Here is a 24929-nt window from a genome sequence, read left to right as displayed (position 1 = left end):
TGTGATATATGTGCCCCTACAAATCAGCACTCCTGTAGCCTTGGGATAAATTCCTAGTAGTGCTATGGCTAGGTCGTAGGATAATTCTATTTTTAATTTTTCGAGGAACTCCACACTGTTTTCCAGAGTGGCTGTACCAGTTTGCATTCTCGCCAACAGTGCAAGAGGGTTCCCATTTCTCCACATCCTCGGCAACATCTGTTGTTTCCTGAGTTGTTAATTTTAGCCATCTAACTGATGTGAGGTGGTATCTCATCGTGGTTTTGCTTTGTATTTCCCTGATGATGAGGGATGCTGAGCATCTTTTCATGTGTCTGTTAGCCATCTGGATGTCTTCTTTGGAAAAGTGTCTATTCATGTCTTCTACCCATTTCTTCACTGGTTTGTTTTTCAGGTGTTGAGTTCGATAAATTCTTTATAGATTTTGGATACTAACCCTTTATCTGATGTGTCATTTGCAAATATCTTCTCCCATTCCATCAATTACCTTTTAGTTTTGTTAACTGTTTCCTTTGCTGTGCAGAAGCCATTTATTTTGATGAGGTCCCAGTAGTTCACTTTTGCTTTTGTTTTCCCTGCTTACAGTGATGCGTCTAGTAAGAAGTTGCTCCAACCCATGTCAAAGATGTTGCTGCCTGTTTTCTTTTCTAGGATTTTGATGGTTTCCTGTCTCATATTTAGGCCTTTCACCATTTGGAATTTGTTTTTGTGTATGATTTAAGAAGTGGTCCAGTTTCATTCTGCATATCACTGTCCAGTTTCTCTAACACCATTTGTTGAAGAGACTGTCTTTTTTCCATTCTTTCCTGCTTTGCCAAAGATTAATTGACCTTATAGTTGTGGGTCCATTTCTGGGTTCTCTGTTCTGTTCTATTGATCTATGTGTCTATTTTTGTGTCAGTACCATACTGTCTTGATCACTACAACTTTGTAATACAGCTTGAAGTCTGGAATTGTGATGCCTCCAGCTTTGGTTTTCTTTTTCAGCATTACTTTGAGTATTTGGGGTCTTTTCTGGTTCCATACAAATTTTAGAATTGTTTGTTCTAGCTTTGTGAAAAATGCTGGTGTTATTTTGATAGGCCTTGCATTGAGTGTGTAGATTGCTTTGGGTAGTATAGACATTTTACTTTGTGTCTTCTTCAATTTCTTTCATAAGTGTTCTATAGTTTTCAGAGTACTGATCTTTTCCCTCTTTGGTTAGGTTTATTCCTAGGTATTTTATGGTTTTTAATGCAGTTGTAAATGCAATCAATTCATTGATTTCTCTTTCTGCTGCTTCATTGTTGGTATATAGAAATGCAACAGATTTCCAAATGGTGATTTTATATCCTGTGACTTTGCCGATTTCATGTATCAGTTCTAGTAATTTTTAGTGGAGTCTCTCAGATTTTCTACATAGAGTATTATGTCATTTGCAAAGAGTGAAAGTTTGACCTCCTCGTTGCTGATTTGGATGCCTTTTATTTCTTTTTGTTGATGATTTCTGAGAGTAGGACTATGTTAAACAACAGTGGTGAGAGTGGACATCCCTGTTGTGTTCCCTATCTCAGGAGGAGAGCACTCAGTTTTTCCCATTGAGGATGATATTAGCTGTGGGTCTTTCATATATGGCCTTTATGCTATAGAGGTATGTTCCTTCTGTCCCTACTTTGAGGGTTTTTATCAAGAAAGGATATTGTAATTTGTCAAATGCTTAATCTTCATCTACTGAGAGGATCATAGGGTTCTTATCCTTTCTTTTATTAATGTGGTATATATCACATTGATTGATTTGCAGATATTGAACCAGCCTTGCATCCCAGAAATAAATCCCACTTGATGATGGTGAATAATTCTTTTAATGTACTTTTGGATTCGATTTGCTAGTATCTTGTTGAGAATTTTTGCATCCACTGAAATCCACATTTTTAACTGACCCTTCTCAAAGCTTGAATCCCATGAGTCACAGCTTCAATATGGTAAGAAATATGTGTGTAAAAGTTACACATTTCTGAATAAGAAAGATAACAGATGTGCAGTACAAAATATATGTAGAAGGAACTCCAAAAATTAATATTTGTGAAGAGTCTGCTACACACTGAACACCAACATATAATTATCCCAGCAAAATTCTGAAGTGAACTGTTATCACAGCATTCAAGTTCAGGCCTTGTGAATTTTGAGCCAATTACCTATGCATTACACTTTGTAATATCCGTACTCCAATGGATTGATAGCAACGATGAACATTTATCAGAAACTATAAGCTAGACATGTGCTAGCATGTGCTTGGCATGTGCTTAACATGTGCTTTACAGGCTCTATTTCGTTCAATCGTCACTAGTTTATGAGATTGACTGTTCTTACCTGTAGTTAGGGAAACAGGGACTTAGGTTGAATACTTCCCCAAGCTCACACTCCTGTTGAGTAGCATAACGCTGATTAGAACTTATGTGTAACTGTCTTCAAACCCAGATTCTTAATCACCACACTGTGTTATTAGATGTGATGAATGCGACCCAAGACTTCATCTGTTAGCTCTTAACCCTCATTTTGGGCCGACTCTCCCACCTTCAAATGCAGGTTTTGGTTTTTTTTTTTTTTTTTTTTTTTGGTTTTGCCAAAATTCCACTTGTTTGAAGATCACTTCGCAGCAGAATGGGATTCTTCTTTGGGCATAGACATTCAAGGGGCCATATGTTCTTGTTAGAGTCTTCTGTTGTAAAACACAACAATAGAAGGAGCCAGAGGAAAGAAGCCTACATGAAATCAATCTTTGATACTTTCAACATGAGCCCTCTACAGTGGAGTTTGCCATTGTAAAGATGTTAAATTATACAACTCATCTCTAAAGTATTTTCTGCTTTCAAACTATAGAATAGCTAGTTAAGATGGGGCTTCAAAATTGTTGAAATTTATTGGTTATTTAGTAACATTTTATTCCATGATTAGAGCCTTGTTTTTTTCTTTCACTAACCTGCAAATCTATATAATTCCTTGAATCCTTGGGAATCTGCATGTGAAAATATTGTAATCTCTCATTTTGCTCTCTAAAATTTCTAAAGACCTATCTGGAATTAACCTCAGTCAATTTTTAAGACTCTGAATTAAGGACCAGTTACTTATTTATTTATTTTTTATTTTTTAAAGGTTAAATTTGATATAGTATTCTCCCAGTTTAAAAGAAAAGTCATTTAAAATGAAAGTCTAAGAATGTCTAAAGAAATAGGACATAGATAAAGCAGTGTAAACCAGCTACTATTTTTTAAATTTTTTTCAACGTTTATTTATTTTTGAGAGATAGAGGCAGAGCACGAGTTGGGGAGAGGCAGAGAGGGAGAGGGAGACACAGAATCTGAAACGGTTTCCAGGCTCTGAGCTGTCAGCATAGAGCCCGACGACATGGGGCTTGAACTCGGGAATGGTGAGATCATGACCTAGGCCAAAGTCGGACACCCAACCAACTGAGCCACCCAGGCGCCCCCAGTTACTGTTTTTAAAGGGCAACAGTTTGCGGGGGAGTAGAAAAAGAAAAAGATATCCTTATCCTTGTAGAAGTGAAGTTTTTCCTGTTACAGAAGCAGGCACAGACGTCTCACACAAGAACAGGGATAGCTGCAGGGGCTTAGATCAAAAGGAAGTCAGAAGCCCCCCCCCCCCACTAAGTCCGATTGCATCTGATCTCATAAACAAGAAGACACTGAGGCTGGATGTCACCGACCTGATTAATTTTCAAGTAGGGCAAATACAAACAGGGAAGACTGATGCTCTGATTTTCCTAATTAACTCAGATGATTCATGGTGGGTTAATAGCCGGGATCTCTGCTCTTCCATCACGCTGATGGGCAGGGGCTTGCTTTCTGAGAAATGATCTGACAATTAAGATGCACAGGCAGTGCCCTAAGAAACCCGATATTTAAAGGACTGTGCTTCTAATGCTAGGGTTTTTACTTGAATAAAGCCTCACCCTGTCCCAGCTCCATATAAAAGAAATAGGCGGATTGTTCACAGTGTGGCTTTCCAAAGGCACAAACGGAAATATTAATGCTAGTTTGTTAACAATTTCCGCTTCAAGATTAAATGACAGTTGTCAAAGACATGAATAAACAGTATTGGGATCTGAGAAACATATAATTAACCTTCATTTGCCTATAACCTTTCCAATAGACATAAAGGACTAAACTGTTTTTGAAAAAAGTGGCAGAATCTGGATATCAGGTACCATCTGTACGTGTTTTTGCTGCTTTCGTAGACGAGTGGATGTTCTTTCTGCCAGTTTCTCGCATTCTGGATTTTGCTCAAAGGAATGTGTATCTTAAGCCAACATACTAGTCTTCGGGGAGTTCAGCATGCAAAGACCCCTTTTTGTACCTGCACAACCAACACATTTGTTGAGAATAAAGAGGACCAGGCTTTGACATTTTCCAGCTTGTTATCTATTTAATTTTCCATCTGCTTCTTTTGCCACCACCTTCCAAAGGAACATCTGCTGCACGTCCCAGAGAAGGAAAGGGGGATTGAATCCATGCCACCTGGGTCTGCAGTCTTAAACCTTGGGATTCAGATGAAGAGAAGGAAAGAAGACTAACACATGGTCCAGAAAATGAAATGAGGACAGTCTGTTAAGAACAAAGCTTTATTTCCATTTATTGCAGAGCCCACACAACCAGACAGGCTGGACAGCAGTGTCTGCCCCTGGCAAGGGTGAGAGGCAGGGGGAAGCAGCTGGTGCCTGGGGGAAGGCAAAAATAGTTTCTGATGCCCAGATACGTCCTCTGGTGCCTGAATCTACAGGTAGCGTCCTGTTGTGCACATACCCTTTAAACATTTAAGCACCATGCTATGAGCTGGGCTTTGTTCTGGGCATTCTGGAGGCAGAGATGATTATAAGGTATATTTCCTACCTTTATGGGTTCTTTTAATGTTTATTTATTTATTTTAAGAGGGAGAGAGAGAGAGAGATAGCACATGCACAAGTGGGAGAGAGGCAGAGAGAGGGAGAGAGAATCCAGGCAGGCTCCGTGCTGTCCCTGCAGAGGCGGACATGGGGCTCAGTCCCACGAACCATGAGATCATGACCGGAGCCAAAATCAAAAGTCAGAAGCTCAACTGATTGAGCCCCCCAAGCACCTCTTATTTCCCACCTTTAAAGAGTTCGCCTGGGATGTGGGAGATGGGCAAGTAGAACAGCATTATAATATACAGTGATAAATTGTATATTAACCAGTTCCTCGGGCTCGGAACACAGAGAAGGGAAAGGAAGTGTGCCTAATCCCACGAAGCAAAGTGGTAGATCAGGGAAAGGATCTACCAAAGTGGTAGATCAGGATAGAGCACCAAGGCGGTGCCATGAGTAGAGTCTGGAAGGATAAACAGGAATATTAGAAAGCAAGCTGTTTTAGGGGCGCCTGGGTGGCTCAGTCAGTTGAGCGTCAGACTTCAGCTCAGGTTATGATCTCACAGTTCGTGAGTTTGAGCCCTGGGTTGGACTCTGTGCTGACAGCTCAGGGCCTGGAGCCTGCTTCCGATTCTGTGTCTCCCTCTCTCTCTGCTCCTCCCCTGCTCACACTCTGTCTCTCTCTCAAAAATACAGATAAGAAAAGAAAAGAAAAAAGAAAAGAAAAGAAAAAAGAGAAAAGAAAAGAAAGAAAGAGGCTCTTTTCTCATGATCCAGGGGTGGTAGCACATAACAGCCAATCTTTGTATTGACTCAAAGAACTGAGTCCCCCAAAACCTTAACCCAATCTCCCACCCCTCTCAATGTCAAGGCATCAGTCATTCACAGTGTATTAGCTGGTTGTGCCACCTCTTAATGTTGTCTGAAGAGTCACTAGTGACGATAGCAAACTCTCATCAGAGGGAGACAGATGTCTCAGTATCAAAATCACTTCTTACTTTGCTGCCGTGGAATAGCCAGTTGTCAGATTTTAACTGTCCTTAAGTATTGCACTCAAACGTCACCCAAATCATAACATGTTAAGACCACAATAGCTAATGCAATCAATTTTTAGACTTAGAGGAGTTTCTCTACAATCAAATATTGAGTGAGTTATCTGTTGTGGGCACCATGAGGCCCACAGTGGTATAAGGTGTGACTTTTGAGTCTAAGAAGCTAAAATCTGATTGCAATGATATGCGATTAGTTCTATCATTCTGACATGACACATACTTAGCATTTAACTGAGGAAAGAGCCAGGCTGATGGGACAATGCGTTGCTCAGTAAATGTATGCTTCCTTCACCTTACAGGCTGTCTCCAAATAGGTATAAAACTTCATAGTTTGGCTTTGGATTAGTCGTGGTGTATACTGAGATGCAAATGTAATTGGCATAATCTCTGACTACACCATTACGCTGTCTTGGCATTTTAATAAATTGTTTTTATTTTAAAAAAATGTTTTAAATAAATTCTATTTTAAAAATATGCTTTCTCAAAAGGGAAATGACTGGGGGAAAGAATCAAGCACATGTCTTTTTTTCTATCACATTTTCTTCTCAAAAGAAAGTTTTTCTCAGTTTAAAAAAAAACACATCGAGAAATAATTTTTTGAAGTTTTTATTGCTACTAAGTAGCAATCTATTTGATAAAACTAAATATGTGGTGTGTTTTTACCTTGAATTAACTCACAAAAACTCTTAGGTTATTATAAACATGTAATGTTTTGGTTTATGATTAGTTTCTTAGATGGAGTTTAAAGGCATGAAAATTTTTACATTTCAAATCGGATCATTAGATAGGGTAGATAAGGGAATTTTCTGTGTTCACCTACAAGAATGCACTTAAAAAGAAACTGATAATTGAGGCATTTTATGATTTCAAAATAGGAATGAAATGAAGGTTTCTGGGGCAGTAGGTGGTTCTATTAGAAGAAAATTTCCGAAGTAATTTCCATCAGGAAGCCACAATCCAGTATTTCCTAATTCCGAGTTGGTGGAAACACAGACCATTTTGACATGGAATATATGCCTGAGTTATAGCCTGATTTGTAAATGAGAAAACTGAGACCCAGAGAGATTAAATAACTACATCTTGGTTTTTCTGAGTTTCTAACCATGACATGAGATGTCCCAGCACCTCGTAACTTCCAGCATTATCTTGTCACGGTCACTCCTTTCAGTTTTGTATTTTCAACTGTGAAAAGTCATCTAGGGACAGAGCTAGATAAATCTGTTTCTTAGCTGAACTTGTATGTATCATTCCCACCCAATAATCTAGAAAATGAGGTTTCACTGGCTGGTCTCATGCCATGAAAGAGTGGCTTGGACAGCTGGATTCCATGCCAACCTGATTTTCATTTCTTTCCTGGTTCTCCCTGAGACTGTAGAAGAGAACAGCGGGTAGCACCATGTACAGCCCACCTGTCCCCCAAAACTAAACTTGGCAAGTACGGCTATTCTGTATGCAATGATCTCCGGGTAGACTTGGGGCTGTTTGAAGGAACAGTGCTTTTGTGGCATTTAGATACAATTGAGCTTCAGGTAGGTTCGTGAGGGAGGGACATGAGCAGATTTAGCAAACTGTTTAAATATTCCATGCCTAACATTTTCTGAGTTTGGGGATAACTACACATAATTTCCTTTGGCTTCAGTATAATACAGATCAGGCATAATAAATACATCAAGAGGGAACTAAGCCAGTTGCTGAAACGTGACTTCATTTAGTTGATAATGGAGAAAATACATGATGGTGTGGTTGTTACTTAAATGAAGCACAGAACAAGCTGAGTTAATCACATTCCAACCTTTTTTTTTCTCCAGAGAATATTCTTTTCCTTTTATACATATGCCTGTTCCATAATTCTGCTTGTTTTGTCCTTTTTCCTTATGTTGATGCATGTGCAGTGGAAGATGAGAGATATTCCTGTGGTCTCTGCAGCTCTTATATTCAACTGCTGGTGGGTGAATAGAGCTCTGCCCCAGCCTCCAGGGCCGAAATGTCTGCCTTTGTTTCTCCCCGAGGATTGATCTGAGATTGCTGGGTACATGGGGGAAAACGATTCTTGGATATTTTTTCCTTCCCATACTTGTAACTGCCTTTGTTTGGTCATCTTTAGGACTACCAAGAGGCCTCCAACTTGGAACAATTTGTAACTCGATTTTTATTGAAGGAGACCTTGAATCAGCTTCAGTCTCTCCAGAATTCTCTGGAATGTGCCATGGAAACTACTGAGGAGCAAACCCGTCAAGAAAGGCAAGTTAAATATTTTCATATGGTGTCTTGCTACTTACTGTGAAATGCCAGTTGAGGGGCATTCATGCTTAAACTAATGAAAACTAAAAATGAAAATTAATCAATTTAAATGGAATGACAGGAACCACCGTTGGGTTCTTGCCTTATATTTTCCTCTACAAGAGGCCATTCTACTTTTACTGTCCATCGTTTATTCAACAAATTTAAATTGAGGATTTAATAGATGAAGAAGTCTTTAAAAGACACTGCGGTAACATAAAGATACATTTTACAAAGTCCTGACTTTTCAGGAGGCTAAAATCGAATACGTAAATAAGACATGAACAGTAAAACCATAATGCACGGTGCAAAGTGATACTTATCATACAGAAGGGGAAAAAACTTGCCAAGAATTTAGGAAAAGCAAAAGGTTAAATATGGAGAGAGAGTGAAAGACAATGGTGTGGAATTTCCTGATGGGATTTGGGCTCATCTTGCAAATGAGTATGATGTGAAAATGTGGAAGTGATAGAAAAGAGACCAAGAGGCCAAATGAACTGGATGTACCTGGGGACTTGGGAATAGAATCAGCCTTTTTATTTAAGGAAATAGAGAAAAATGGATGGTAGGAAAAGTTTTTAAAATTCAAGACCACCGAGTAATATCACGGAGAAGATAAGTAATGAGATTATAAAAGCTGTATAAATAAAGGTGCTCATGCTAAAGAGAAACCTGAATTAGAAATGTGTAAAGCAGACATAAAAATTATTCCAACCAACAGTTGGTACTTTCTCGAGTTACCATTGTTTATACCTTGCAAGCTAGAGAAGGGCTTGGCAAAACTCACGCTTATGCAACATATTTTTGCATGTGTTACTTCAAACCTAGATATGTGACCATCTAACTTTTTGCATTTTAAGTTCGGGAGAACCACACAGTAGCTTTTTTGAACAGGCTGCTAATAAAGTACTCAGTAGGGCCAATTTTTCTAAACAAATTAATGGATACACAATCATTAGGACATCTCAGAGAAACAGTGGAATTTTCAACCATGTGTTTACAACGTCAAAATGAGTGAGCACCACCAAGTCCTAACAAAAAAGCCTCTAATCTCCAATCTAATGAGCTTGTGCAGCTGATGAACATGGGTGTGCACTCTTCAATGGGTCTGTGGAGCATTTTCACATTATAAACTTCTTTCCACTGCACTGAGTGATTCCATCTCAAATGGCAGGTGTAACAGAGCTTTAGAAAAGCAGCCAGCCAGTTCCGCAAGTTTGAGCAGAGGATAACGGAGTATCTTGAAACACAGTGATACTGATTTCAGGTTCCAAACGGGAAGTTAAGGTTGGTTTCTTGGTTGTGTCTAGATTTTCTTGTCGCAAAATAGATTCTCCCTTTTTAGAGTCAATTATTAGCCCCCTGGGAAGAGGCCTGCAAACGTGCTCCCCTTCCCTTCTTCACCTGCATTTTGGGTTTTGTCTATGGGCATCTCCTGCAAACTTGAATTCTACATACACCGCTATATAGTGAATACATAATGAACAGCTGTTTTTTGTGTCAGGCCACAGGCTAGCCTTGACCCCCTGTGAAAGCTACCAACAGCTGCAGCTGAGAAAGAATGTGATAATGCAGAACTGAAAGACATTGGAGGACTCATGAATATTTTATTTATAGGTTTCTAGCTCAAACAGAGCCTGGAAGAATAAGAACTATAACAGGTCTGATGTAAATCTGGGTAGTGCTGTTGTACAGGATTTGATCAAGGTACCCAGGGATGCCCACATCCCACCCCAAATCCATGATACTCCACCTGGGGAGGTTTCATTAAAAATAAAGTAAAAAGCAAATAAAAAACTCGTTTCCACTATGAGTTTGTGCCCATAAATCCAACTTAGAATCTCTGGTGACCCTGATGGAAGAGTGCAAGTTGTGCTCATGTTTAAAAGTGCTGTGTCTCCTCTCCCTAGTGTCGTCTTCGAATCAGCTGGTCACCATAGACCAAAGCCAGGAGAACCCCAGGGGCCCTCATTGGTGGGGAAAAAAACAAGACAGGAAAGATGGCTCTCTTTTTCCTGTGATATCAAGTAAGAGACCAGTAAATAAGCCTCAGAGGAGACAAGACTTGAGCAGGATATTTAGGGTAGATTTAATGGCAGAGAATATTCTCCCTGGGGGGATGGGTCTTCTCACCCACCCCATAGTACCATCTCCTTTCTTCTGGCTGGCTCTTCCCCATTTGCTTGGTCATTGCTTGGACAGCACTGCTGTCTTTATTTCTCCTGCTCCACCACTGTGTATTTCCTCAGTACCCTCTACTTAGACATACCTACAAACCCAGTCGTTTACTTATCTCTCCCATTAGACTTGGAGTTTCTAAACGACAGGGGCTCTGCCTTGTTTCCCTCTACCTGGCACAACTACATGTTAAATATGTGAAACTGAACGAATGAAAGGGAATCCCAAATAAAGGGAACCATGTAGAATAGCAGTGGATGAGGACCTGGGACAGTGAAAGTAACCTACCTGGCACGTAAGCCAGGGAAGGTCTTAAATGTTTATTTTTGAGACAGAGACAGAGCGTGAGTGGGGGAGGAGCAGAGAGAGAGGGAGACACAGAAGCCAAAGCAGGCTCCAGGCTCTGAGCTGTCAGCACAGAGCCCAACGTGGGGGGCTTGAACCCATGAACCGTGAGATCGTGACCTGAACCGAAGTTGGATGCTTAACCGACTGAGCCACCCAGGCACCCCTAGAAGGTCTTAAAAGCTAGATACTGCATTTAGATTTCATATGATCCGAGATTGGTGGTTGTTAATGAAAGAGAAATGTAATGGAAACATTTAATTTTTTAATGTTTTTCTTTATTTTTTGAGAGACCGAGAAAGAGCATGAGTAGGGGAGGGGCAGAGAGAGAGGGAGACACAGACTCTGAAGCAGGCTCCAGGCCCTGAGCTGTCAGCACAGAGTCCAGCACGGTCCTAGAACTCATGAAGCATGAGATCATGACCTGAGCTGACGTCGTATGTTTAACTGACTGAGCCACCCAGGCATCCCAGGTTTTAGGGAATATTAGTCTCATAATAGTATATAGTAAAGATTTGGGAAGAGTTAGAGCTACATCAGAGAGGAGAGGTCAAATCAATGTACCCAAAACCTCATCAGTTTTTTGTAACATAAAGGAAGACTCCATGATGCCCTGCATAGTCAACAGCTGGAACCTGCAGAGAACATTAAAAAATCCCAGGGTTATAGCAATTTGCTTCCCCTTAAACATCAGTGTTACTTTGAGGCTTAATATTTGTGAAACCTAGGGATACAAAGCCTCTTTGGAATATAGCAAATTTTGAGAAGGCATCTAGTCTAGTTATCAGCCCCAGGGAGGAATCATACAGTATCAGTCATCCTGCAGTAATGAGTTAGACATGCAATGTTGGGCAGAATGTCTGTGTCTATTCATGTGAAAATGGAAATTTCAGAGAGAAGGGATGCGTACAGCTGGAATGCCACAGAGGTGAGATTTTCAGATGGTGTTCTACAACACTCTTTGTATCTGTCCTGGCATACTGGTAAATGGGAGCCACTTTAATTCCATGTCTTCTGAAAGTACCTAATAGCCAATGACAAGAATAATCATTATGTTACACTGAAGTTTTCCCTCTAGAGGCCCCTGTCCTCTTATATAAATCTCCATTCCTCACAAACCAGATTTCTGGGAACACAGTTTAATTATATGTGAATTTCTTTTTTATAATGGAATCTGAAAATTTACTCTATTTTCCAAAGTTCTCCTTTATCCAGAGAAATGACTGATTTCCTTCTAGGTTTGGAAGTTATTTTTCTCCTTTTGATGGTTGGCTATCATAGAAGTCAGGGAAGCTTATAGGTAATTATAAAAGTTCAGACAGTTCATATTCCCTCAGCCTGAACGTAGAGAATAACTAGTCTCCTATTCTTGTGACCACTGAAATTGATAGAAAGTTGACTTTCCATAGGATGGTCTAGTTAAAGATTGGAGAGTAAACATGATTTCTTTTCCTTCCTCCCTAAACTTTTCAAAAAAGGCATTAACAGTGCCTGAACAAAAAGGAGTCATAAACCTACAAAGATAAGGATAGAGGAACCAACGAGATAGAAGCTTGGAATATGGAAAGAAGATGAATCTAGTGATGACTGATGTAGAAGCTCTGAGAAAGATGAAATATAGACAATGTGTGAAGCCAAAATGCAATGTAATGGGTACCACAAAATCTCAGAAAGGCTCAAGGATTGGCTTCACCATGTGCAGTGGGGATGAAGGCAGGGCTAATGTATTGCTGAAAGCTCCACCCAGTGCTATGTGATGACTCCTCGAGGAAGCCTAGAGATGTTCGTTCTGGAGAAGGTGAACAGATGTACACCTAGCACAGCAGGGGTTAGTACATGATACTAAAAACTGAGGCATTAAGTGAAAGTCTCCATACTGAACGGTGAGCTTTGAAACCCACTCAGAGCACTTACAGCGAGCTTATACACTAGTTGGGGATGCTTCCCTGGCTTTTCTCAGTCCAAGAGAAAGACTTAAAGTACCAAGATATGGTGCCCATAATGAATAGGCCTAGCCAGGCCACTCTACGGTGGAGGCTGTGAGTTGGCAATTGCCCCCTCCCTCCCTCCCTCCCTCTCTCTCTCTGTCTCTCTCTCTCTTTGCCTCTCTCCCTCTCTCTCTCTCCCTCTCTCTCTCTCTCTCTCTCTCCCTCTCTCCCCAACCCTCCCTCCCTCCCTCCCTGCCTCTCTCTCCAATCATCCCTGTTTCTTCCCTCTGAAATAGGGACAACCAGGAGAACAAATCAAACACAAAAAAAGAAACTTAGAACAAACATATAATCCAGAGAACAGAAGAAGACTCCCCCCCCCCAAAATCATCAATACCCTCAGAAAACAGAAAAAATATTGCATTTATGAATTAAGGAAAGGATGCTACTTAAAAATAATAATATTCAAAGCACTCAAAGAGCTCTTGGAAATTATGATTGCAGAAATAAGAACCTGTGAGCAAGATTTGGAGATAAAAGTGTGATGACATTTTCAAAAAGAGATGAAAAATAAGAAAGAAAAATAATAAAGCTATAGGGTAGTCCAAGAGGTTCAAGATTTGAAAAGTAGTAATTTCAGATAGAGAAAAAAAGGAGAGAAATTATCTAAGAAATAATTCTCAGACAAGGACATGAGTTTCCAAGTTGATAGAACAGACTAAGAGCCCATTACAATGAATTGTAAAATCTGACACCAAGGAATGCCGTTATGGTATTTCAGAATACCAGAGACAGAGAAGTGTCTAAAATCTCCCAGACCAAAAACTAGGTCAAACACAGAGGATGAATAAGACACTAGATTTTTTAAATAATGGCACTAAAAGCTAGAATGCAGTGAGGCAGCTTTTTCAACATTTGAGGAGGAAATGATTTGCAACCTAAAATTCTTCACTCTGACTTCTGGGAAAGATGGCCGAGTAGAAGGATCCCAGGCTCACATAGTCTCATAGATACACCTAAGTAACACCCACATAAGTGTAAATAACCTAGAAAATGACCAGGAGACTGGCAGAACAGACTTTCCACAGATAAATGTAGAGAAGAGGCCACCTTGAAAGTGGTAGGAAGGGTGGAGATACAGTCAGGAGCCAAATAGACCCACTCGACTGTCTGTGGTAGGGAGGGACGCTGTAAGCATGGAAAAGGGAGATGAGCGAACTCTGGACCAAGCACCCCAGACACATGGGACCCACACAGGGAAGACGAACCCCTATAACATTTGGATTTGAAAGACAGAGTGGCTCAACTTCGTTAGTTCTTTGAATTAGTGGGGCTTAACACCTAGAATTAAAAAAAAAAAAAAAAAAAAAAAAAGATCTGGAAGGCCATAGGAAACTGAGTTTCCGCCCTCAAAGAAACTGAGTTCCCGCCCTCCTGCTGAGATACAGCATAGAAGCAGCAGTTTGAAAACCACAGGGAATATATGGGAAGGAGATTTATTTACTAATCTCAAAATGTGTGCTGGAGGAGGAGGGATCTTTGGGAGACTTCTCCAGGAACAAAGGAGTTGGCAAGCATCATTTCCCTCCCATGCACCTCAGAGTAGATATATGGACTCCTTCGGGAATCAGCATAAACACTCTTCATCTAGCTTGTCAAGAGCATACCCAACACCCATGTTCTTCTGCAGGCCCGTCTGCTGTAGTCCAACTTGGCAGGAGTCCAAAATGGTGCTACAGGTGTGGCATTAGGCAAGAATCCACTACAGTGGCCAATGCAAATCCAAAGTTACTTCTGCCCTGGGGAAGGGGAAAGGTAACCACACATACCAGCTCCACTGGGGCCCCAGACGTGGACTGGGGCAGACATCTAGTCTGACTGCAGGCCCTGCTCACCAACAGAAACCACTCATTAGACAATATAGGGGGAGTGCCTTGCAGATCAGTGCGACCACAGTTCAGGTAAATGCCTGCTTTGACCAAACTCAATGCCAAAGTGGCACCAGACTTTCCCATTAACAAAACAAGGACCAAACCCTGGCACAACAGACAGACAGAGAGACACTGCAGCTGACTATACTGAAGGCAAATACAGCTTGGCCAAAACATTAGGATGCATGTAACACACATAGGAGACACCCCTGAAATGCCAGCTTCTGGTAAACGGGGGGCATTGCACTGCATGGCACTACAGGACCTCTTCTTCATAAGGCCACTACTTTCAGGAGAAGGAGACATAGCTGACTTTCCTAATATATAGAAACAGACACAGAAAGTTGGGCAAGATGAGGAGACAGGGAATATGTCCCACGTGAAAGAACAGGATGAACTCAGAGCAAAAGAGCAAAGTGAAATGGAGATAAGTAATATACCTGATGGAGAATTTAAATTAATGGTCATAAATATACTCATCTGACTCAAGAAAAGACTGGAGTATTTCAGAAAGACCCTCTACAAAGACATAGAATATGAAAAAAAAAAAAAAACAGGGGTGAAGATCACAATAATAGAAATTAAAACTACAGTAGAGGGAATCACTAGTGGACTAGAGGAAGCAGAAGAATGGATCAGTAACCTGGAAGACACAGTGATATAAAGCAATCAAGCTCAAGAAAGAGAAAATAACAGTAAAAAGTAAGAATAGATTAGGGGCATTCAGTGACACCATTAAGTGCAATAGCATTCACATTATAGGGATCCCAGAAGGAGAAGAGAGAGAAATAGGGGCAGAAAATTTATGTGAAGAAATAATGGCTGAAAACTTCCTGAATCTGAGGAAGGAAACAGACATCCAGATTGAGGAGGCAGAGAGAGCCTCCAATAAAATCAACCCAAGCAGGTCCACACCAAGACACATAATAATTAAAATCAGCAGAAACACTGCAGGTCAGAGGGAGTAGCTTGATCTATTATTCAAAGTGCTGAAATGAAAAAAAAAAAAAGCCATAACTAAGAATACTCTTTCAGAATACTGATTACCACCAATAAAATCGAATCAGTATTCAAAAACTCCCCATAAACAAAAGTCCAAGACCAGATGACTTCACAGGTGAATTCTACCAAATATTTAAGAAGAGTTAATACCCATTCTTCTCAAACTATTCCAAAAAAAAATAGAAGAGAAAGGAAAACTTCCAAATTCATTCTGTGAAGCCAGCATTACCCTGATACCCAAACTGGGTAAAGACACTACAATAGAGAACTACAGGCCAATATCTGTGAAGAACATGGATGCAAAATCCTAACAAAATATTAGCAAACCAAATCCAACAATAAATTTAAAAAAATCATTGACCACAGCTAAGTGGGATTTCAATATTTGCAAATCAATAAACATGATATATCACATGAACAAGAGGAAGGATTAAAAGCTATATGTTCATTTCAATAGATGCAGAAAAAGCATTTGACAAAGTACCACATCCATTCATGATAAAGACCCTCAATAAAGTAAGTTTAGAGGGAACATACCTCAACATAATAAAGGCCATGTGTAAAAACCCACAGCTAACATCATACTCATTGGTAAAAAACTGAGAGCTTTTCCCCTAAGGTCAGGAATGAGACAAAGATGTCCACTGTCACCACTTTCATTCAATATAGTACTAGAAATCCTAGCTGCAGAAATCAACAAGAAAAGGAGAGAAAAGACATCCAAATTGGTAAGGAAGAAGTAAAACTTTCACTATTTGCAGATGACATATTATATATAGAAAACCCTGAGGACTCCATCAAAAAACTACTAGAACTGATAAATGAATTCAATAAAATTACAAGAGACAAAGTCAATACACAGAAATTCACTGAATTTCTGTACACTAATAAATAGCAGAAAGAGAAATTAAGAAAACAATCCCGTTTACATTTGTACCAAAAATAATTAAAAAACCAAAGAATAAACTTAACCAAGGAGATGAAAGAACTGTACTCTGAAAACTATAAAACATTGATGAAAGAATTGAAGATGACACAAATAAATGGAAAGACGTTCCACGCTCATGGATTGGGAGAAGAAATATTTTTTAAATGCTCATACAACCCAAAGCAATCTACAGATTTAATGCAGTCCTTATCAAAATACCAACAGTATTTTTCACAAAACAGCAACAAACAATCCTAAAATTTCTATGGGACCACAAAAGACCCTGAATAGCCAAAACAGTCTTGAAGGAGAAGAACAAAACTGGAGGTATCCAGATTTCAAGATATAATCCAAAACTGTAGCCATCAAAACAGCATGGCGCTGGCACAGAATTAGACACATGGATCAGTGGGACAGAATAGAAAGCCCAGAAATAAACTCATGATTATATGGTCAATTAATTGATATCAAAGGATACACACACACGCAGTGGAATATTACTTGGCCACATAGAAGAATGAAATCTTGCTTTTTGCAACAACATGGATGGATCTGGAGAGTATAAAGCTAAGTGAAATAATTCAGTCAGAGAAAGACAAACACCATACGATTTCACTCATATGTAGAATTTAAGAAACAAAACAAAGAAAAAAAAAGAGACAAACCAGTTACAGACTCTTAACTATACAGAACACACTGATGGTTCTGAGAGAGGAGTTGAGGGGGGGATGGGTGACATAGGTGAAGGGGATTCAGAGTACATCTATGATGATGAACTCTGAGTAGTGTATAGAATTGTTGAATCACTATATTGTACTCCTGAAACTAATATAGCACTGTGCATTAATGATACTGGAATTTTAAAAAATAAAACAAAAAGTTATTTGCCCCATAAAACCACCAATGAAGTAGGAGAATAAAATAAAAGTTTCTTTTTAATATGCAGTGTCTCACAAATTTTGCCTCACATGGTGCACCCTTTCCTGTGAAGCCATTAGATGTTCCCTTCCACCAAACCAAAGAGTAAATGAAATCCAAATTTAAAAGGGGGTTGGGGGGGAATCAGCACCAGAGAGAGGCTAAAGAAATTTTCCCTTACTGATAACAAAGGAAGATTTTTGGATGAATAAATTAGTATTAGATTTTGCTGCATATAACAGGAAAAAAAGGAGGCTTAAACACATAAGGACTTATTATCTGTTATGAAAGAGCGTGGTGGCAGCAGCCTAATCAAGTATGACAGCTCTACAGATTTATCATAGACCTCCTGCCTTTTTCACATAGTAAGTACATCCTCGGGTTTGCCTCATGGCCCAATATGGTTGCTGGAATTCAGCTATCATGTTTGTATTCCAACCAGGAGAGAAGAATAGGGGACCAAATGCTTGCCTCCCGAATCGAATCCATCCTTTTAAGCAGTCTTCCTTTAAATTCCTTATAATATTTCCTTGCATATATCATTGTCCTGAGCTTTTCCTTTTAGGAAGCTAATAGATACATTTTAAAACTAAAGAATAAAGAGATAGCACTTTAAGCATATTATATATAGGTATGAGGATAAACATCCAAACAAACACTTGTTGTAAGCATTCCTTCTGTGAATGGGGAGTGGTGTGGAGGTGAGTAGGAACTCCTATTTGTTAAAATGAGTTTTATAGAATTATTTGACTTTTAAAAATATATGGATACATAGCCTTGATTTAAAAAATTTAAAACTGAAAGAAGAAACAGACTCCATAGGTGTTCGCAAACTAAATATACCAGCACACACAGAAACAGTTTTTCCACTGATGGTTTGGCCCAGAAAAGAAAGAAGTTTTTTCTTAAATCACAAATTACGATATGATTTTTACTCAGACTTTTAAAGCATAAAGCCAGCTCCGAGTCTCTCCTGTAGGTTCACGTGTATAAAACCAAATCAGCTGGGTCTCTAGAGCGTGTTGGCAAGCAGTAATTCTCCTAACTTCTCATGTCGCTACACCAGAAAATCTTTGTGACTGATGGCTGAAGATCTGTTTCTCGGGGCCAGAGCCTGACGCTGAGGTTAAATGTTGTCTCTGTTGTTCAAGGCAAGGGCCGACCAAGCCAGAAGTCCTGTTGATCCAGTGGCCTGGAAAGCGATCAAGTCGCCGAGTCCAGAGGCACAACAGCTTCTCCCCCAAAAGCCCCCAGTTCAGTGCCTGTGGTCCAGGTAATGTAGCTTTGCCATTTTTCTTCTTCCAAACTAACTGTTTTGATTTTCACACTGATTTATTTTTTTTAAACAAGTAAAATGGCAATAGTAATGAAATGCTTTCAGAAAAGTTTGTCTGAACCACAGTGGCAAAGAGCCTGTGGTATTAAGAACGAGGTGATGATCCACACCATTGTTTCCATGAGAATCCTACAACCGCACCTCGCAGTGCACAGAAGGTGATGGGACCTTGAGACCTGTAGAAATTCCTGTCAGTTTCAAGGAAGGAAGCGCCCTTTACCCTAATTTGCTCCGGATCCCCTAAAGCCTGCCTACACATACGCAAAGTCTGTTTCAGGAAGTGGGTAATATAACCTTTATTGGGCTGAAACCTTAGCTTTTAAAAAATGTTTTAATATTTATTTCCTTTTGAGAGAGAGGGAGCGTGCAATGGGGGCGGGGGCAGAGAGAGGGAGACAGAGAATCTAAAGCAGGCTTTGCACTGACAGCAGCGAGTCCTGTGTGGGGCTCGAACTTACGAACTGCGACATCGTGCCCTGAGCCGAAGTCGAGCGCTCAACCGACTGAGCCACCCAGACCCAAACCTGGACTAAACCCTTATTAATAATTTTTAGGTCATTATATTTTAATAATGTCATTTGTAATAATTACTTTGAAATTCATTTGAAATATACAAATCCATGTTACAAAATATCACAGTAATTTCTAGAAGCTATGTATGTGTATATGTATATGTATGTATATATATAAACCACTTGAACATACCATTTTAACACAATTAACCCTTATCTAATATTTCAGAAAATCAAAGTACTAACTCTAGCCTATATTTACACATACTGTACTTGGAAGGTTTCAAAGTGCTTTCTTGATCGTTATCTTATATTCTAGTGCCTTATGAGATAGATGTCAGTATATTTATTTCCTCAGAAGTACAGCAATTTGTCCAAGGTCATATGATTCATTAGACCATTTTTACTTGGAAACAACCTCAAAATCTCAGTGTTTACAATTGCAAATATTTGTCTTTTTTGTTCATGGGTATGTAGTTGATTGTGATTTGGGTGATGTGTGCTCTCCAGCCTCTAGGTTGGGCTCAGCTCTGCTTCTCACGTAGCCTCCTGGGATCAGTGACTACTTGAAGCAAACTCTTCTGCTGGGTGTCAGAAGCATAAATCACACAGCTCAGTTAAAACCACTCTGTGCATCTTACCTGCTAGCTCTCCATTGACCAAATGAGTCACATGCCAAACCCAGTAATAGTGGGAAGGGACATGTACTCCATCCATTGTGGTAGGAGGTCCTGCAAAGTTGAGGGGCAGAGGTTGTATATGTAGAATTCTATAAAAGGAAGATAGTGAAAACTTAGGAACAATGATATAGTCTACCATGTGTTGACTAGGAAATGACAGGTCTAGGCTCCTGAGTCAAAATATAGATTGTCCTTTATGCTTTAACCATTTTGAAAACACAGCAAAACCCAAAATATCCTTCTAAGAAATTTTGACGTGACAGCCTCCTTAAATTCTTTTAGGAACAATCTGGAATGGAAATGTGTTAATTAATTCCTAAATTAAAAATAAACAGAGATTTTGTTTATACAGTTACAGTGTTTTCTATTATAAAGCGCCCTTATTCTGATTTTTTGTAGCTGCTTCTGTGTGACTGTGCTACTACTTAGTTTCGCATCATAATTTATGCGATAAGCTTTGCGAGTTTTGCCCAAGAATGCAGAAAGAGAAGTGATTTCTAATGTAAAGTACTACCTCTTTATAATTTTGGTCTTATCTTTCTAACATTCAAAGCTAAAACAAGGCTTTATGGTTTGAATTCAATTACATTCTCCCATCAAGAAGTATTCAATACTATTATTTCAGCAAATGCCTATGAAATAATTTTGCACAAGCTGCCATAAGGATACAGAAGGATGCCAGGATGTTTGTGCAGGGGCTCAGACCACAACTCTTCCCTCTGCACCTTTGAATAATCTCCAGTTCATGAGTTCAAGCCCCACATTGGGTGTAGAGCTTGAAAAACAATAATAAAAGCTACTTATTTTAGAAAATGTAATTACAGCAATAATAACAGCAGAACTTACATAATGCTTGCCCCGGTGCTGGACTATAGATGGGTGTTTGTGTACATGTTCACACAGACATACGTATACTACATATATATGCATATGCATATGTTTGTATATATACATATATATTCTAATTTATTCCTCACAATGACGATGTGGCCAGTGGTGATATTATTGCCATTTTAAAAATAAGGAAGCTGAGGCCAGAGGAGTCAAGTAATTTGACCATGATCTTCACGTTCCAGAGTCTGCTCTCTTAACTGCTATGCCATGACCATATTGTCCATGTTTACTCGGGTCAGTCCCTAGGAAAGGAGACACCAGCTACCTTACCGTGGTCAAGCCTATTATTTCCCTGGCTTCTTCCACTGTTTTGGAAGTAAGTTTAGAATTATTGATTAAAGCTTTCCTTTTTTCAGAAGAAAACTCAGCCATCTCGTGGGGTGGTAAAAGTGTCTCAGCAGGATCTGTTCTTTGACTATCAAAGACCAGTACAGGCGGCAACATAAAAACCACAGACTTGTAAGAGTGAACCCACTGGGATGCATGGATCTATGGAAATCAATAACTTAGAAAGCACTCACGTGAATATATTTCTTAAAAGGGTGCTGACTAGTCAGTGACACTGTGTGCTTCCTTCCGGGTAAAAGGAAAATTCTGAGATGCCAAAGCATTCCTGCTCTGTTTAATTGCCCTCATGATTTTCTCTTCAAGGCTTATTAGAAGAAGACAACCAGTGGATGACCCAGATCAATAGACTCCAGAAATTAATTGATCGACTGGAAAAGAAGGTGGGTGCTTCCTTTTCTTTCTTCTCCCTCTCACTTTTCAGTGACCCGTTTTCCTCATTGTATTAATATATCCATGGCTGCCCCATGGATAGAATAATAGCCAGGAGCGCTGTGATGCTACAAATGACTACTTGGTAGTTATCTGGGCCTTTCTTTTTTTTAATGTTTACTTATTCTTGAGAGAGAGAGTGCGCACGCGAGTGGGGGAGGGTCAGAGAGAGAGAGAGGGAGACACAGAATCCGAAGCAGGCTCCAGGCTCCAGGCTCCAGGCTCCGAGCTGTCAGCACAGAGCCCGACGCGGGGCTCGAACTCACAAACTTTAAGATCATGGCCTGAGCCAAAGTCGGACACTTAACCGACTGAGCCACCCAGGCACCCCTGAGCCTTTCTGTTAAAGCAAATAGAGAAGCTCACATTAATTCTTAGGCCACCCATGCCTACCCCTAGTTATATGTGTAATATGTGGAGTTGCAAGTTAAATAAATGTACTGCATTGCCTGACTCTTGAGTTATCACTGCCGTAGGTAGCAGGGTGCTTGAACAATGCATGTGGCAGCTCTTAGGACGACCTGGCTGATGTCTTGGGAATGTTTCAAAGTGACTCAGGGAAATGGTTGCATGATATACTAAAAGATGAAATTACACTCTCAACCTCTAGAAAGTAGCTTCTTAACTGATGAGGGGGAGAACATCTTGATTAACAGTCCCAGAGCACTATATTGAAGGGAGAAGAGAGAATTCCCTGAAAGTAAAATGTGTTGTCACTAAAATTGGAATAAATGCTTGTCTGATAAACTAGTGAACAAACAAACCTGTGCTATGGAGCAGTAAAATTTTAGTAAAAAGAGAGCAGCTAGAGAGGATATTCAGGTAAGGGTGATAGCATGAGTAAAGCTTAAATAGACCAGCTTAGTTAGTCTTTCATTTGGGGAAATGATAACAAATAAGATTGTGCAGATGGATGGGGGCCATATTATGGATGGCATTAAATAATAGAGAAAGGGATTTGGGCTTGGCCTTGGAGACAACAGGAAGCATTTATTGTTTTTCAACAGGGAAGTGATATGACCAAAGAGATCTTTTAGATAGAAAATTGGACAGCAAGCATACAAACTGGATTTAAACAGATTTAAACAGGGGCATTCAAAGTCAGAGCCACCGAAGCCATCTCAAGCAGTGACATTAAAGAGCAGGTTCTAGATCTGAGCCTGCTGGGATTAGGTATGGAAAGAGACGGACCTGTATTGTATGACTGAAAAGAAAATGGCAGAGTGAAAGACTTAAAGTGAAATTAACAGGACCTCTGAGTGGGTATGATGGGTAAAGGACAGGAGTATCTCAAAGAGGAGTCTGAAGATTTGAGCCTGAGTGTCTCGCTCAATTGTACCACTAACAGAAATGGAGAGACAAGTGAAAGATCGTGAGGTGAGGTGAGGTGAGGTGAACCAGCTTATTAGATGTGTTAATTTCAAGACCCAATAGGACACTTAGGCAGAAATGTCCAGGTAGATGTTAGTAGGTAACAAGTCAGGCCAATGGTTTAAGATCTTAAGAACTGTCTCCACAAAGATTAAACTTCCAAGTCCTGAGGTTGAGTAAGACCTCTGAAAATGAGGTTCTGTACAAGTAATCAAGTCCAGGGCAAGCGACTTTGGAGAATGCCAGCCCCTCTGGCACCATGTCACCGTCTGTCACGTTTACGTTGGCCATTTACTGGGCAAAAAACCTAAACTTACAGTTGGCAGCAGTTCATCGTTCCTCCTTCCTAATTTTATTAATTGATATGTGAGCTGAGACTAAAAATATTCACGAGAAAAATGGCGGCTATGAAAATTAGTTTTCCGATCATGGAAGGGCTGGAAATCCATGACCTCTATTTGGAAAACAGACCTTGTTAAAACATAAAGAGTCTATTGTTACATAAATTTAGATTCATTTAAAGAACACAAATACCTCCTTTTCAAATGGCTTTGAGGTGCTTGGCAAACCTGGCTTTATTTGGTGTCTTAACTTTATATAGCTATTTTTAAAGGAATAGCTTAAACTTAGGTCATGCCTTTTTTTCCCACTTTAAATCAAAGTATTATCACATCTCTTTCTTCCCTAGACTTTTTCTTCCTCCCTTTCCATGAAAGGGTTTCATTTTGAGGACAATGTCTGAGAGATTTGCTGAAAGTATGATGTGATGGTCTTCAGCATTGGGTTCCAGCGGTGTGGGGCTCAGCAGGATCTGTCTTAATGAATGGAGAGGCAGTGCAAGTTCCGTTTGCTTCTACAACTTATTCTGTACTGCGAATTAGGCTTTTAGAGGAACAACTACCCGATTGCCAAACAGTAGCTAAGTGCATGTCATTTCACAGCTGACTCTCTCGTCTCCTGCAGTTTTGGGCACTAGGTTTGATCTCCCCGTTAAGAGGTTAAGAGGAAGTGTACCTGCAGTGGAACAGGTGTTCTCTTTTCTCTCCACTTAGTGTGATAGATCCTTCCTGCACTGGAAACCAGGCCCAATACCATTCACGTGAGGGGGAAAAATAATACTTGCAATCTCTAAAAATCCCTCCAGGCGTTCTGTCTTTCCATTTCAGCCTCTATGAGGATTTATGGGGATATATTGAGATTATGTTTGCTATTTTGCTCCCACTCTGCAGAAACATCTTTATGTTAAATAACGGCAACAGAACCTGTTTGATCTTCATGAAGCCCTAAGTGTATCATCAGATCACAGGGCATCCTCTTTGAAGGGGTACAACTAAGGATGTTGCGTTCATATGACTTCATTTAAGCTGTTGTTATCTTAGATCAAAGAAAGTAGACATGAAAAATGTACCTGAGTTGGTGTTAGGGAAAAAGTGGGCAAGGAGACCATTGTTCCAGTTTCTGTCTTTAAGATTCACTTCACATCCATATGCATTGCGTCACTTCGCCTTCACAGAAAAGCTATGATTTAAATGGGGCGTTCATTAGGCCATTCATTTATTCAACGAATGCTTGTTAAGCATCTACTTTATGCCAGGTATTATTCTGGCAGTGGAAATGCAGCAGTGATCCAAACAGGTAAGGTCCTTCATCCAACACAGACAGATCAAAATCAGTAAACAAATAAATGAAACAAGATAATTTCAGAGAGGGAAAAGTACTCTGAGGACAAACTAAGGCAATATGGTGGAGATGAGGGGTTGGATACTTAAGTGGGTGATCCGGGAAGGTCGCTCTAAGGCAGTGACATTTGAGTTGAGGTATGAGAAAGGAAAAGGAGCCAGCTAGATGGTGCCCTAGGGATAGAGAACTTAAGTCAGAGGAAACACTAAAAGTGAACCCTACATAAGTCAAGTAACTT

General features: G+C 39.9%; 1 protein-coding gene across 2 annotated transcripts in view; it reads left to right on the top strand.

Moving 5' to 3' along the window:
• NECAB1 (N-terminal EF-hand calcium binding protein 1) overlaps positions 1–24929 on the top strand; it is a 196827-nt gene that overhangs the window by 140754 nt on the left and 31144 nt on the right. For both annotated transcript variants that reach the window (XM_045454282.1, XM_045454281.1), the window contains exons 6-8: positions 8036–8172; positions 18593–18714; positions 21515–21591. In XM_045454282.1, the coding sequence (XP_045310238.1) occupies positions 8036–8172; positions 18593–18714; positions 21515–21591 (336 nt within the window). The remainder of the gene's footprint in view (positions 1–8035; positions 8173–18592; positions 18715–21514; positions 21592–24929) is intronic.

The sequence above is a fragment of the Leopardus geoffroyi genome, chromosome C3 (assembly GCF_018350155.1).
Source record: "Leopardus geoffroyi isolate Oge1 chromosome C3, O.geoffroyi_Oge1_pat1.0, whole genome shotgun sequence".
NCBI classification, from domain to species: domain Eukaryota; kingdom Metazoa; phylum Chordata; class Mammalia; order Carnivora; family Felidae; genus Leopardus; species Leopardus geoffroyi.
This window is presented reverse-complemented; position numbering and strand designations above follow the sequence as displayed.